This window comes from Falco biarmicus, chromosome 2 (genome assembly GCF_023638135.1).
Source record: "Falco biarmicus isolate bFalBia1 chromosome 2, bFalBia1.pri, whole genome shotgun sequence".
NCBI classification, from domain to species: Eukaryota; Metazoa; Chordata; class Aves; order Falconiformes; family Falconidae; genus Falco; species Falco biarmicus.
The window spans coordinates 15,306,201-15,323,150 of NC_079289.1; the positions used below are offsets into that span (position 1 = coordinate 15,306,201).

Here is a 16,950-nt window from a genome sequence, read left to right on the forward strand (position 1 = left end):
TTTGATAGATCAAAGACATAAAATGAGACCTTTAACATTTACTTCATAATTGCAGGATATTTTCCTGTGACATTTGTAAAATTTAAAGAACCTTCTGCCTCACACCTCCACTCGAAAGTAGAAAACTCTGGCATCCACTGAACATCATGCTGCCTTTGATCCCACAGAACAGATGAAATCCCTGAGCTACTGTATTTGACGATACCATTACTTCTTGTAGCTGTCCAGTTAGGTAATAATAATAGAATAACAGAGAGGCTCTTACAACTACTTGACAAAGACCAATGTTACATTTAAATGAAAATCAAGAGGTTCACTTTCACAGTGGAAAACTATGAGACCTTTATCTTCAAAAAGAAACCCAAGAAACAGACAAAATAACTGTTCCAACTTGCTGACATTTTTCTGGGAGGTAGCAACTGGGGATTGAGACTTCTGCCTGAGCTGAAACAGGTCTTGCAACTTGGTCTTTGACACCCCACAAACGCACCTTACTGCTAAATAATTCACTATGGTGAAATAAAGAGATGAGAAATCTTCCTAAGGGGTATTTACTCAACAAGACACATAAACACAGATTTTGGAGCACTGACTTTGCCGTGCAATGGTAAATACCAACCAAAATCAGTTCTTACTTAGTCCTAATTATTATTAAAGTATACTGGTTTTGCAACATACTTTAGAGAAGAACTTAATGTAATTAAGTCTTAGTTATATAGAATCAAAGCAGAATAATACCATAAGGCATTTTTTTAGTGTGAAATCACATTTACTAGCAGAGTTAAGACCCAGAGAACATCAGGTTTGGAGGACGGAAGGAAAGTTCTCTGCTGGAAAAATAAACTAAACCAGGAGAAATAAGAATCAAAGTAGCCTCTTCATGAAAAATAAACTAAACCAGGAGAAATAAGAATCAAAGTAGCCTCTTCATTCATCCAGTGGCAAATACAGGTTCTGAAAAGCAAAACCATTCAGCAGGAATTTTTCTTCCTCATCTAACTTCTAACTTCACTTAACCAGATTTTAACCAAATACATGAGGAGAGAAGGGGATGTTCTGTTACTTGGATAAAAAAACCTTATTGTGGAGAAGAAAGCATTCACATGGTTGATTTGTAACTCATTTGAAATGTACGATTTTGATAAGATTTTGCATCCGCTCCACAGACAACTAACTAGATTTTCCTAAAGACAGGAGACAGAGTTGTAGTTTTGGTCACAACCGCCTTGCCTGGGCTGGTCTCCCAAGAGAACAACATCAATCAGACAGGAACATGCAGATACACTCTGAATGCTGCTGCCTGCCAAGGGAGTTACACCACATATGCATTACTTGAAACAGGGTTCAGCAGAGAGCTGAAACTGCCTTCTATACAGCCAGCCAGTGGGGGGAAACAAAAGCAGTTAACATTAAATTGACTTATGTATGGTTTCAACAGACAAACATTCTTACTTCAAACATACTGAAACACTTTGGATCAAAACGTAAATAGAAAATATTTCTGAGAACAGTGTGGTCAAGACTTATTTGGCAAAAGAAAAATTTGAAATTTTAATATTTTAATCATGAAAACAGATACAGGAACAGTAATGTTTCATGTGAACAGAAATTCCAGACTTACTCAGCTTTCAATTTTACATAGGACTTGGGAAAATGGGAACACAGAATTCACATATATTCTCTACTGGACAAATGAAATTGCTCTGTTTTGCCAAGTCTGCATGATGACATCCCAGAACAAAGGCAGGGAACAAACGAAAAAAAACCCATGCACTCACAGAGTTTTAACTTAGCAAGTTGTTTTTTTCCCCCATGATCCTCTTGTAAATGTTATACTGCTTACTCTCCGGAGCAGCAATAAGTGAAGTGTGAGGAAGAGAGTCATGCTGTCATGCAGAAATAATCCCTGGGATATAAAAGTCAGTCTGATCAATATACTGTTTCTGTAGATGCTGCATACAAAGAGTGTAATGAAAACAGTTTCATGGTCCCTCTCCCCCACTCTGCGACATCCAGTTCCAGGGCACAAGAACATACAGCAGCTTCAGCTGGCTTTGCTGTTCTCTGGGAATTACCTTGAGTTTTTAAGAGGATGTCAATTGATGACTGGACACAGGTGGCAAAAAAGTCAGTTTTGCACATCCCTAACCTTCTACGTTTCTTTGAAACGTTCCTTCCAGTTACATCGTTTTTACCACCTTACCTTTTTTTGTAAGGTATTTAGCAGTCATAATTTGGTATGCACTGCCTCTTACATTCTCAGAACTGATACTTTCAGGTATAGATAGCAGGAATAGATGCTTTCTTGTTTCCTTCCACCTTGTGTCTGTCTTGAGCTCAGGGGTTACTAAGCAGAGCAAGCGGTAAGGTGATCTTGTCAATCACTGACTTCAGCCAAGACAGTGATACCCACTGGTATCAGTGAACACATTCCACTAATGATTCGTTTGTTCACTGCTCTAAGTATAGCAACATGCAAACATGTCAAATGAGCATCACAGGAAGATATGCTCACCTACTACAAACAGAAGGGATATTATGCTGATAAAGTTACAATGAACTTGACCGTTTGCTATCATCACATAGCAGGGCAGTACAACCCCAGCAGATACAAAGGCAGGATCCCAGCTCTGCACTGCACACCAGAAGAGCCACCCCACACCCCTTACGAGCCAAGAAGCAGCAGCCTGCTGCTGAGTCTGCCTGTGAGCTTGCAAAGAAGGATGCACTACAATATTCAGGTGGCATTCAGCCCTCCAAATCTTGTTCCGTATTTCTTACAACAAAAAGCAGCCAGCTATACTGTGACACTGCCCAGGGGCTGTCTGGCTGGCAATTCGTATCTGGGGCAACATTCCCCCTCTCCCAGTATAACACTGATACATTTAAAAGAATTATTCCCAGATAAAGAAATTAGAAATTGCCTCTCACACAGAAAAGACACTTTGCTGCTGCATCTTTCATGCAATTCTGACTCTCCGAAACAGTCCTCATGTCTCTAAATGAAACGTATCTTTGGTGTCTTTCAGTCTTGAGGAGAAAACAGCATGCTACGCTATGATTACTAGTGGGCAGGATTCTTCCTTAAATTCCAGGGACAGTCACTAGCCACTTGAAACAAAAACCTGTACACATGAAAATAATTTATGAATGGAGGGAAATAATTCTGCATGAACCTTCAGGTCACCAAGATACTGAAAATGAAGATTTTCATTTATTCCTAAACAGAAAATGTTCCTGTTTTCTATGTAAACTTTATGCAAATTTCATGCAATTAATGTTTTAAAATTCTAAATAACTGCAGCGTAAAATTGTGGTTACAACTGAAATACATTCTCAAGTTCAGTTTGTATTAGCCTGCATGCAAACTGCAGAAGCATTAAATCAATTAAAGGTGATATCAACAAGCCATGCATGTAACTCAAGTGGGAAGAACATGATCTGACATCACAGAATGTTAGTAAACACCTTTAATTGTAGGAAGTTCTATTTTGAGACAAAGGTACATCACCACTAACAATGATACTTTATTCACGACAGCCAACTGGAAAATCAGCAAGGAGGAACTGAAATTCTGTAAAATCTTTTGTGATGCTTATGCAATCTCTACCATTATGATTTATTTAAAAAATAATCAGATTTAATATTTTTGCTAACTGTAAGTAAAACTTTTCATGAAAATTAAAGATTAACCTCTAGCTGCTTGGCTCAAATTTGAATTTAAGATTAGAAAAAAAATTACTTTTGCTAAAAGATAAAGCCATTTGGGTCTACTTATATCCCATCTTCCTCTTCCTGCTTCTGTTCGCTAATGCAGTGCAGATGATTAGATGATTAACATGAAAAGTATCTCTTAATTCTCTCCTCCAAAAAAAAAATAGTCAATCTAAATGTTTTGTAGATCGGTAGCCAAAGGTCAGAAACATGTCAGAATTCAGCATTAATCAAAGAAATACCCAATTTTCAATGTATAACACTTATTTTTCATTTCTAAAGTCTGTTCCTGAAATACATCATCTTTTCTTCCAAATTTAAATTATCAATCATTGAGATACACTACAACACAAACAGTAAAACACAGTACAAAATATACATTGAGGGATACTGAAGACTGAGGATAGTATTTTCCACAGGCATACGGACACAAATCCCACCAAAGTCAGCGCCAGTGCGTCTGCGTGTTGTGCAATACAGATTTGCTATTCATCAGCAACCCTTCCACGAAATTTTAGTTACCAGCATGATTCACCCAGTCCTGAAAGAGATCTGATGAACTACCCCCTGGAGGGGCCTGCCTCTCACACACCACAGGAGGAGCCCAGACTACTGGGTCAGGCTGGATGCTTTGTTTCAAACAAACCTCTTGGCCTCTCCTACATTTGCTACCACTCCTGCCACATGAGCAGCAGCCAGACTAAATGCCTGAAGACCACCAGAGGGATGAAAGCAGGTACCAGCAAGATTTCTACCTTCCAACCTCAAATCCCATGTCTAAAGCAAAAGCAAAAGAAGATGGTAAGGTTCCTGACATTTTTACTAAAGAATATGTGGTTTGAAAATAATCCATGGATGGAGTTTTTATCAATCCTACTGTGCTTTATCCACAACACGCAATACCTATAACCTGATGTAGAAGTTCAAAACTCATGAAATTGGGAACTCATGAACATGAAGCAATCAGAAGCATACATCTCCAACAGCAGCAGTGCTCCCAAGCTCCTGCCCCTCCCTGTACACATGCATGCTTGCTGTCTTTGGGGTGACACCTGGACATGCATCATCCCTCCCATCTCCTACTCAAGTTTCAATGAAAAAGAAGTCCAGACAGGAACTGCACCATACGCCCCCCACAGTGATTCCCCGTTTCCCTTCCTCCTTGCTGTGTTCCTCCATGCCTCTTCTGACCCGTTGGAGATAAAGACCTGCATGCTGTGAGTAAGAAGTCTTAGCACAGCCAGAGGTCAGAAAAGGCACACAGATACCGGCAGTGCTGCTACCCCTGTACCAGCACCTTCCTCATCGATCCATGCAGACATGCCACAAATCCTGCATAAACTGAAGCTGGTTAATCCACAAAGGATATTATTTCCCTTTATGCTGTCACTGATTAACTAGGGAAATTTCTGCTGTTTTTCAGATTTGATGTAAAAATCAATAACATTGTAACCTCAAGTCATTAAAGATCCTCAGATAGCTTTGTAAGATTAGAGGCATTAGCCTTGCTGTCTCTGTAAATCCCTACCTAGAATATTTTTTAGGTTTCCCTTCCTATTATTAAATGCCATTGCTGATTTTAGGCTGGAAGTGGCTGTGGGGTAAGAAATCCCAGTCTATATTTTATATATCAACTTGTTAGGTAAGATCATTATTATTTTATCATACAAAGCACTGCTGAAATTTCACTATCACATCAGTTGCTGTTTACCTACCAATGTGCTCACATCAGATGTTGCTAAATGATTAAATACCTTTCTGACTTAATCCTCTACAATTCTATTTTTGAAGAAAAGTTGAAAACAAAAAATCTTCTACCACTTCGTACCATAGAGAGTGTTCACCCTGCAGACATTCTGGAGATACTGCTATCGCTGATTATTTTGTTAGCAGTGCTCTAGAAAATGTTTTAAATAATATAGACTTTATCTTCAGACACTTATGTTCCTCTGCCACTCTAATTTTTGCTTGGTTTATTTGTTGCTTAGATGTCCATTCAAGATATTGATATTCTTCCTCCACCATATCTGCCATGTTGTTGTAACTCTTGCATGTCTCCCAGCCAGCAAGAGGACGTTACAGACTCTCAGCCTCACCAATGTCCACAGGATTCAAACAGTAGCACAGATTACAGCCCAAACTTTCCAGAGATTTAGATATTGCATGGTTTAGTTTCCAGATGCTGAAGCAAGAATACCAATGTGAGGCCATACAAAATATCTAGTATCCTTGGAAAGTTTCATCCCATTCCCACTACCTCAAAATGAAGTTATATTAACTAACTATTGTTACCACTACTGCACTTCTATCCATTTTTTGTCAACAGTTGTTGCATTTTTTAGTTCAGATTTTTACACTTACAGACGGGGGGGTGGGGGGGAATCATCTATTTTAAGGGGAGAAGTATGATTCTAAGACTCACTTCAGAAAGCTACAAGAGCAGCAGTCTTCAAAAACTGTCTTGAGAAATTTATAGCCAACTTGTTCTTAAAAGGAGAGGTAAAGAGCTACAGAGAGGAAGAGTCATCACTGCCATCCAGCAGCCTGCAGGACTTAAATGTCTGCATAGAAGTTTTAGAAGTTCAACTGCAAATGTCCTCAAGTACCCCACTGCACTGGAGTTAACTTCATTCACCCCCTTGGTACAGTGGAGCATGTTGATCCTATACAGAGCCAGAACCCTCTGAGCAATCATCCTGGTCCATGTGCTCCTTCAGGACAGAGCAAAGCAAAAGCCAGGCAGTGAACACAGTGCAGGCAGATTCTTCCTTTGCTTCAGAGCTAAGAAAAGCTCAAGAATTCTCAGAGCACAGGATTTCCCTTTGAATAAGTGCCACTTGTATTATATACATTTATAATAACTTCTAAAAACACTTCTATCCCACATGTGCCCAAAGTAAATCTCTACAATCTTTAAATTACCATTTCAAACACCTTTCTGTACTTAATATATTTGGATCATAGTAGGTTTATTGGAATCAATTACAAATTAATAAATCCAGCAAGAAAAATAAATGTATCTTCAACTCATGTATAATCCAGCAAACTTAGCAAGTGCAGATAATAAACTAGAAACTTCTACTTCATGTGATATTTCATTAATAAATGTTAGAAAACACTTGATACTTGAAAGTAATTTTAGCTTAGCTTAAGGAAATAATGCATAAAAACAAAGATTAGCAGAGTGGAACTGAAGTAACATAGAAAATAAATTATTGCATCACAAAACAGTAGGAAAAATTGTTTATAGTCTTCAGTCATGAAAAACAGTTGGTTAGGAATAATTCTCAAACAGGATCAGTGTGTTTTCTGAAAGGATTACAAAAAAAAATTAAAATTTCAGTCTGATCCCACATATTTCACTTAACATGGTTACAAACTCCCAGAACGTGACCATAAATGTTGGCACATATTGCAAATGCTTAGGAAAAAAACCCTACAATCCACTATTTTAACTAATACCTGAATTTTTCATGGCACTAGGTTTCCTGTGTGGTGGGTCGTGCAAGTTAACACACGTCTCTCTCAAGCTCAGCTGTTTCATGTGGGACGGGTGCAGGAGCCCAGTGATCAAGATGTATCAAACACTGCCTCCATCACAAGACCCCACTCCTAAGCGTGCTTCTGCTATACATGACTCGGCATATGCGCGGGCATCTGGGGTAGGGAGGGCACTTTCCCACACTATGATTAGCAGGGAAATGGTAATCATGATGTTCACGGCATGAGTCTCAATGGCAAAGACCTCGCCAGCTTCGCAGCGCCAGTTTCCAAAGCATCCTCCCACAAGCTGCACAGCAGTTAGAAGTATTTCATGGATGCATGCTGGTGGCACTGCCGTTAGGGTCTCCTGTGATGTGTCAGGTGCTGTTGAGGTGCTTAACTAATGCAATCTGTGATTTAAATCACTGCTGTTCTAAGTACCACACTCTCTGCTGTCAAGCACCCAGCAGCTGGAAGGCTGACAGCTGGATGGTGTGCAACATGTCTGTTTGCAATGCACGTCAAGAGCTTCACAAAAAGCATCAAGTATTGCATTGTTACCACTTGGCAGGCCTAAGACACGTACACAGAGTAGGACTAGCAAAGCATAGCAGTCTGACCTGGTCACCTGTTCTAGAAAAAGGGAGAAAAATCATGTCTGGAACAGCTGAAATGTTTACACTACAGGCAAAAACCCTGCAGAAGAAAAAGAAAACATAAATCACTCCTTAAAAATGAGGGAATCTTCCCTTTTGAAACGCATCTAAGCAATCAGTCATCATTCCTAAATTCAGTTAATGTGTCTGACAGAAAAAACCCAGACTGGGCCAGGAGGAAAATCAGCACAACCAAGTGTTTATTTGAACTATCACCAGTGCTGACAGAAGAAGATGGGAGGCAACAATCCAGCACTGTAGTCCACCCTGACAGCCTGCTGGGCACATACTTGTTTGCTAGTTAAGCTGATCAGGATGCATAAAAATAACATTTCAGCAGGAACCAGGACAGCTGTGGCTGCCAAGTTTTTGCAACACCTCCTCAGTCTCAGGCTAGTTACTGTCCAGCTCCAAGTTAAGACACTGCCTGCTTGCACGTGGCAGGTCCCCTCACGTCATGGCGAAATCAAGGTCCTCTCTTTTCAAAGTAACAATTCAGCTGGCTCCAATAGTAGCTTGTCCTTACTAGCAGCAATTAACCAGCATCTGATTAGAAATGAGATCTCCTGTGCAGCTCAGGGATTATAAGCTGCCACGTGCACAACTATTTGCATACCACAACAGAGCCACATGTAGGTGTGTTGGAACCACGACTGGCACGTGGTCAGGAGGGGCTGCTGCTGCTGCTGCTAGTCATTTATAACCAAGTCAATTCGTAATATGAACCTGCTAAACACCTGGGCTATCCAGTAGAACTCCCGCTACCTTCAGCAAACCAGGACTTAACTCAAAAGAACATGGGTATCATTTGTAAGACATGCACCGTTTCATTCAAGATTGGTAACAAAGCAGCAAAGTTTCATGGAAATTCTCCAGTGTGAATATTCTGTAAAACTGCTGGTGCTGCAACACCAGACCTTGCGATCTATATTCTGTTCTCCGGGGTACTTTTAAACCCAGTTTGCATCAACCACGATCTTTTGGTCCATGAACCTGCACAGGAAGGCCTCACAGATACTGAGTAATTTAAAAAAAAACTCAGTTCTTTCGTATAAGGTATATACTGACATCAAAAACACTATTTATTCAATCTCTAAGGGCAAAAAAGAACTCCAGTCATGTTCTGCTGAGACGGGAGTGTACAAGGTTGGTTTTGGTTTTAATTAATGATGTATAAGGAAAAACAGTAACAGCAGTATGACTAAGGGCACTACTGAAGGAATGTTTGAGCAAAGAGGCAGGCATCACATCTACTTCTTGGTGATTCATGAGTACTATTATTACTACTATTTGTAATTTTTATTTCATCACTACTATTCCACATTAAAAGAAAGTGGCCCATCCACAACAAAGCTTTCACCCAGAAAACCCACATCCACAGCCATTTTGTTCAAATTAGTAACTTCTTTAAACAAAAGGAAATTACATTCAACTCTTGCAGAAAACAAGCTATCCACACTTCCCACATAGCTTTGAGAACACACCTAAAATGACAATTCTTGATATGCAGTTCCTCTGCTGCTCCACTTACTTGGGGTTCCTGTACCAAATCTCACATTTCATTCCTAGTGCCTTTCTGGGTTTTTTTATATTGACAAATGTTTATTTAGATATAGTAGGTTGCAGGGGACAATAGAGATGTCAGTTGCACTCACGGTATGAAAAAGTGTTGTTGTATAGAAATGGATATAGAAAATAAACCCAGACTTTAGTTAGTCATCTTCACATTATATTCCGTAACTTCTATTTTGCTAAAACCAGTGTATTTGATTATGTACTTAAGTTCTCACTGCTAAATAAACGATAACTTTTCTACTGCAAGATAAAAAATGATAATCCATTTCAGCGAAAACTGCATGTAATTTAATTATCACGAAGCTTTTTGTCCACATTTAGTTATCAAAACTTACATTTAAATACTGCTTATCAAAGCAAATCCTTTAAGCCTCCTGTTGAGTACTCCGTGTGCGTGTTTAACTCACAAGTATGTGCACAAACATGTAAGTAAGAACCATTTTATGCACTTTAAGATTGAAGCCCTTTGCTAAGTCATTGTGCCCTGCATGACAGTTTGAGGTATGAAACCAAGTCATAAAGAATTTGATGAATATAGCTCAACTGCCAACATTTTCTTTTGCTCATGTTTGCAGAGCTGAAAAGTCTAAACACAGCTTGATGAAGAAGACCTACCATGCCAAGTCACCTTTATTTGGGGATACTGATAGCTGGCAGGAATTCTTCAAGTAGCCAAGTTATTATAACCTTCAACTTTTGTGGTGGCAAATGCTGCTGGGAGGGTGTTTGACAAAGAACACACTTGTTATTAACAGTTAAGTATGCCATATATATCCCACACATTTTTTAATCACTACTCAATCCTCCTCATGCAAATTTAACAAATGACTTATATTTACATGGAAAGCTTCCAGTTTTATAAAATTAGGTCCCACAGGGAGGTGACTTTCACTCATTTGGTAACTAAGTACGAGTTAGGGTATAAATAAAGCTACAGAAATACTGCAATGAGTCAAGCAAAACTGATTATGAAGTATTAGCTTAGGAAACCGTTCAGGTAATGGAGCTGACCAAAGTTAGTTCACTGTTAAATTAGTACGCATATGCAATGAACACAAAAGTGCCTAACAACTAAACCAAACAAATCCCACAACTCTTCATCAAAAACAAACATATGTGGGGGGAAAAAGCAGAACTGAACTAAAGATACAATTACTGTCAAAAGTGAAGCATTCTCTTCCAGATACTTGTAAGAAACACAGAGGTAACTAAAAGCTGGATTTTCTGGGGTTTGGTAATTATCACATTCTTTTACCCAGGACTTCAGGGATTAAATTCAGTCACCCAGAATGTGAGAGCTCCAGACATGTTTTTATTTCCTGTGCTCAGCAGGAAGTAGATCCATTAGTCCTAATTCATAGGAAAATGTTCCATCCATTAGGCTGTAAAAGGAAATGATCCCCTTCCATACCAACTCTTCTACCTTTTTGCTATCAACAAAACTACTGCAACGTATTTTCAGAGGACGTAGCATCTCAGCAAAGAGACTAGCAATCTGAAACACAGCTGCCACATTGCACAGTACTCCCTGAAGAGATTATGTCTAATGAAGAGGCTGGAAGATAATTTTTCAGGTCATTTCAAGCAAGATAGTTGAGGCTGAAGACAAAAATAATACTAATGCCAATAGCAGAAACTGTTATATTACAGGCAAGAAAGAAATTATTAAACATATTATTTAACAAAAAAAAGAAGTTTTAAAGTATGCATTGGGTTTGATAGTGTTGAGAAACACTTGATCTGAAAACCACAAAAGCTGAGGAATAATCTATGCCTCAAGGCACTTATGCACATTCAGAACCCTTTATTCCCCTGTTTTCATCTGATAATTTTTGTGCCTCGTTTACTTCACAACTGACATTTTAACGCATAATTATCCTTCCTCACGTGTATAAGAAAACATATTTATTTTTCATGATACAAAATATTTCAAAGTATAAATAAGCAATATAACCAGATGTCTGACTGAATTAATGGATCCTCACTAGCTTAGTACGCTGACAATCTATTTTTCAATAACATTTTTTCAGCAGGGAAGTTTACATAAAAGTACTATCACTTTCAAATCGCACTGTACATCAGCACTCAGATTTGGGGTTAGACTTTAACATGCATTTTCCATCCTGTTTTAAACTACAAAACCAGGCTCTTTGCCAATGACATACTTGTATGGGGGGGGTGGGGGGGGAACAAAACCGAAAAAAAATCTTATCTGCATTTTTGCATTTCAGGAAGCAGTCTTCTGACACGTATGTTGCAATGTATTGTATGTTGCAATGTATTTTTCATACATTAGGGGCCAGATTTGACTAGATGGAAGAGGACTATAAGAAAGAAAGTGTTTACTGGCATATCATTTCTAATATACAGTTATTAGATTCTTAAAAAGTAGCCTAATCTTTTGGAAACTATTTAATTACAAATTCTGCAGATAGTGGTTTTCCTACCAAATGTTCTGAAAAAAAAAAAAAAAAAACCTCAAGATTTTTCAGTCAAAAACCCCATTAGAATTTTTTTTTTTCACCATATCACATACCATAAAGGTAAGGTGTGTTCTATCCACTTACTGCCAAAAGACTGCGTAACCCTACTTGGCACTGCTGATGAGCCCAGGATACCTGGCCAAAGTCTTGTTTGCAACAAAGGTAGCAGCTACCTCAGACACAGTAAAGCTGTTCTTCAGAAAGAATGCTCCTGAATTCATACTCATTTGACATGATGCATATTGTTACGCATGAGTACTGAAACGCAAAGCCTTGAATATATGAGTAAGTTTGTCGGGTCTCTTGCTACTCACAGGGTCAGTTAACATTAACAGGTCAGTATTTCAAATTTTTTTTCAGTTTTCAGGTAATTCAATATTCAAGTACACTATAGCCTAAACTTAAAAGAATAACCCAATCAGTGCTGCTGAACTCATTGACACACCATCAAGCCAGCTAGCCTGATCATTGACAATTATTCTTTTTTTTAATGTGACCACAATATTTTACAATTAACGCATCATCTGAAAAATCATCAGGGGAGGGGGAAGGCAAACTCAGTGTCTTTTATTAAACTGGCAATTATTTGCTGTTATAAGGGGGCTTTACATCAAGGCTCAGACTGAACTAACAGTTTGATGGATTAACGCTTTAGCTACAAATACAAGAAATAGTTATCTTAATTTATTATTGTTGTTGTTGTTGTTATTATTATTATTATTAATTATCCAGCCACTACAACACTTACAGGTAGTCTAGTTTTGGATATTTTGGACAAAGTTGTACTCTGCATTACTGTTCTGCATTAATCACCATCACACAATACATTCTTGGGGCATTTCTGCACATGCAAATGATGCCTACCACTTTCTAATTCATTTGAGAAAAACACCCTGAGCAATTGGATATACCAAGAAATACTCTAAGTGAAATGTAAGTCACTTTAGTTATAAAATTCCAGAATACATCAAATGATGTGATCTGGAGGGTTATTTTCTTGTGTCTGCATTGAAATGCGGACATACCATTCAATCTCAAGGGACACGTAGCTCCATCTCAACAGACAGACCCACAGACCCCATGGTTTAGACTCATAATCGAATGGTCACTAAAGATTCAAACAAGGACTTCAAGGAAAAATATAGCACCTCACAGGACAAGCTGCCGCAGTTCTGGAGAAGCAGCTAAAGAATAAACATTGACAAAACACGTATGGACAGACTTCATAAGGTATGCACACCGAGTTCAAGTAGATTCAAAGCCCATGAAACAATTGATCTTACATAATTTATCTGTCAGGGTAGTACGTGCCATTCATCAGCAGTATCCTTGGGCTCTCCAGAGACCTTAAGACTCTACAGATACAAGGTAAGATTCACATAATACTCTCTACCATAATTACATCAGGAAATACTTGTCATTTGAGGATTTTCAAATAAAGCAGAAAAAAGTATTTTTACTGCATGTAGTTGACATAAACAGTATATCCCAAACATGGCCCACATGATTATGTTCTTGGCCATATGAAAGCCATAGTAAAACTAATGACCTCTGATCTGCAAAATGTACCTAAAATATGATGTAGTGGTGCCTAAGCAGGAAAATTCGAAACCTGTGCTTAGTAATCACCATACCCTGGAGGAGCCTATACACACTGCATTCACGCCTGCCAGCCAAAGAGTTCCTTGCAGACATTGTCTAGAAGTGCCTGTGAAGTGGCTCTTTTTCACATCCAGAGAAGCCCCAAAGGACAGCTTCCCCATGCCTAACATGGATGTAAAAAACAAGCACTGCCCACTAAAGTACCCTTTTTAGTAGTGATGACACAAATTTGAGGAGCACATTCCTCAAATGTATACCCACCAATTGTATCAGGTGGCTTCTCTCTATTCTTCCAAAGACAAGACAGAAACACCTTCCATCACCGTGGCACTCCAGGGTGCTGGACCTACCTGTACTACAGAATCAGGCAAGACCGTGACATGACATAACTGGAGATAAATTCCTGCATTTAGCGCTACCCTAGTTTTACAAAGCAACTTGATAAGGATGTAGGCTCTCCTTATAGCCATCGAGAGGTGATCTCCACACTTGTGTGCTGGACCAAGAGCTGCCAGCACAGGCTTATACCGCCAAAGTGAAAAGACCAGCACGCCACAGATTTTGACTTGCAGATTTTGACTGAAGGGTTACTCTGAATCACTTACACAAGATATATCCTCCTAAAACTGCACAACCATTCTGATGAGTACACAGCAAAGAAACTTCAGAACCGCTGTATTAGTTCAAAGCTGGAGTCCACTGATCAGAACAAATCCCTGAACTAACCGCCATGAGGTCTTTCTTCAGAAAGTATTCATTAGCCAGATGCATTCATATATTTTGGAATGGGGTTTAAGTCCAATGTGCAATAATGTATGCTCTTACAGCTACCCGAGCGTACTGAACCAGTACTCTACAAAGACACTTAGGAATAGCAATACAGCAGTGTTCTGAAAACTCTGGTTCTTCTTAGCCAAATTTATAAATAAACAGCATGAGTGTTGCCAGTTTTGTTGCTGTTACTCCTTTCCTATATCCAGGTATTTGGAAGCAAAAATTAGGAGAGACTGATAAGTGGAATTTACCAGTTAAACAATAAAATGCAGTTTGTACAAAAGAAAGTACACATCCTCTGGCAATCATCTGAGGGTGTAGGACTCCTCTTGCACTGCTTCATACCCACTTTCCCCTCTGTGGGATAAAGCGTTAACAAGTGGTAATTGCAGAAGTCATGCTGACAACACATAACCGGAGGGACACTGTCAACACCGAATGTCAATTGACCTGGATATTAAAAATCGCGGTTCCCGAACCTTTGTAATTTATGTTTCATTTAGTTTACATTGCATATGTTCTCACACCCTGCCTTAAATAATAATTACTTAGCAAAACTTAAGAGAATGAAATGACAAATTACACGAGGCTACATGATTTTGACAAAATGCAGTGATGAAAGGATTATGGGTTTATGAACCCGCCTGTAACGCGTGCTCTCTGGGGGTGCAACCGCCGACAGGAGTTACAGTGTCTGGGGCAACACTAAACCTGTTCGGTACCCTGCAAGTGCAACGGACGCCCCCGCGCCACCCCAGCCCCCCACCCCACCCCCCCACCCCCCGGCAAAGAGCGGCGGCCGCTCGCCCGCCTCAGCGCCGGGGGGGACGCTGCCGGCCGGGCAGGGGGCTGCTAGCGCCGCTCCTCTGGCTTTCGCTATCACCCCGCTCCCCCACCGGGGAAGGCGAGGGACGCTGACGGACTCCACACCGCGACGGCCCACGGGTGGGTCCCGCCACGGGCTCTGCCCCACCCGCAGCGCAGCGGGCGCGCAGCGGCACCTGCCGCCGGCAGCGGCGGCCAGCCCAGCCCGGCACGGCCCGGCACGGCCCGGCACGGCACGGCACGGCCCATCCCAGCCCGCCAGCACCTGTCCCGCCGCCGCCTCTCCCCCTCCAGCGGCAGTTAGAGCAGAGCCCGGCGCCCCGGCCCGGCCCGCTCCGCGCAGGGGGGGAGGCAGGGCGAGAGGGACCCCCGGCGCCGCCCGGCGGGACTCACACGGGGTAAAAGGCGTAGGGCGGCAAGGCGCTGTCCTCGCTCGGCTCCGCGTCCAGCAGCAGGTAGTCCTGGCTGTCGTTCCGCCGGGCGCCGGCCGCCGGGGAGCTGCTCTTCCGCGGGGCGTAGGGCTGCGCCTGGCTCATGGTGTCCCGCGGCTGAGGCGCCCTGACGCGCGGCGGCGCCCTGCGGACGCCGGAGCGGAGCGCGGCAGCGAGCGGAGCGCGGCACTGCGGCTCGGCCTCCCGCAGCGCCGCGTCCCCCGGCGATGGGCGGGCAGCGCGGCCGGACGGAGCCCCGCGCCCCGCCGAGCCCGGGGAGGGGCCGCGCTCGCCGCCGCCGCCCCGGGAGCGGCCGCCCGCCGCGCCGCAGGCGAGCCCGCCGCTCGGAACCGGGGCTGTAAAGTTTGCTGCGCGGCAGCTGGCGCGGCTGGTTCCCGGCCGGCGGGAAGGGGCGGGAGGTGGGAGGGCGGCGGGCTCCGCTCGCCTCCCCCGAGGGGCTGCGGTGCCCCCTCCGCGCCGCCCCCTCCGGCTCCCGCCCGGTCCCGCCGGCTCCGAGCCGATCCCGCCCCGCCGCGGCGGAGCTGCCGGTCCGCGGCCGCCCCGGCCTCTCGCCCGCCGCGGGGTCAGCGCCTCACCCCGCCCGCTCGGTGCGGCCGCCGGCGCGGGGCCGTGCGTACCTGCGCGCCGCGGCGCTGCCCAGGAGAGGGGCCGTACTCTAAAGGAGACCCCGGCGGGGACGGCGCTCGCCTTCAGCCGCTTGCCATGCAGCACGGCCCACGGCGGTCCGGGAAGGAACACGCCAAAGTCTCCCCTAGGAATCGGGCAGGACGGGAGCGGGGACCCCCCCGCCAGGGAGCAGGAGCGGGTCCCGCTGTTCTGCGGCTCGGAAGCACGGCCGGTGCTGTGCCGCTGTCCTGCGAACGCTGTCCGCCCGCCTCGCCGCACAGCTTGCTTTTATCGCCTCTAATATAAGAGCGGGGCAAACCCATCACTTTTCTTAGCCAAAAAGCAACAGTTCTGGAGTAATAAGGCTTCAGCCAAACACAGTCCACCTGTATTCCCCAGTTCTACTGCACTGGTAGCGATTTTTTTGACGTTATTCTTATTTTACTTAGTAGATTGTAATAGCTGAAACACACTAAAATAATGACAAACTTTTCCAGGAAAAAATGTAAGGCACTGAAGAAATAACATCACCAGTAAGCATCTTTCACATGAGACATAACAGACTTACTGTTTCATAAGGGAATATTTACAACTAAATGTTGCAAATGTAGAGGTAAAATTGAGTACATCCCAATACGATCTCTCCCCCACCCCCGGCCATGTCCACACAGCAAAGCCATTGCCCGTGTTTGTGCTGGAGCGGCGCACAGATCCGCACTCCCCAGGCACGCACCCCTTCCCCTAATCTGGCGAGAGGATGAGGAACTGGCTGGGCAAACC

At 42.6% G+C, this 16,950-nt stretch overlaps 1 protein-coding gene across 2 annotated transcripts in view; it reads right to left on the reverse strand.

Moving 5' to 3' along the window:
- The window catches only part of TRPC6 (transient receptor potential cation channel subfamily C member 6), a 100,005-nt gene extending 83,685 nt beyond the window's left edge, over positions 1-16,320 (reverse strand). Inside the window, exon 1 of one of the 2 annotated variants that reach the window (XM_056329613.1) lies at positions 16,182-16,320. Coding sequence is in view for 1 of the 2 variants with exons in the window: in XM_056329611.1 (XP_056185586.1) it covers positions 15,506-15,648 (143 nt within the window). In the remaining variant the exon portion in view is untranslated. Of the gene's footprint in view, positions 1-15,505; positions 16,028-16,181 lie in introns of those variants that run through there. The other variant, XM_056329611.1, reaches the window with a different exon arrangement.
- Between the last annotated feature and the right edge of the window lie 630 nt (positions 16,321-16,950).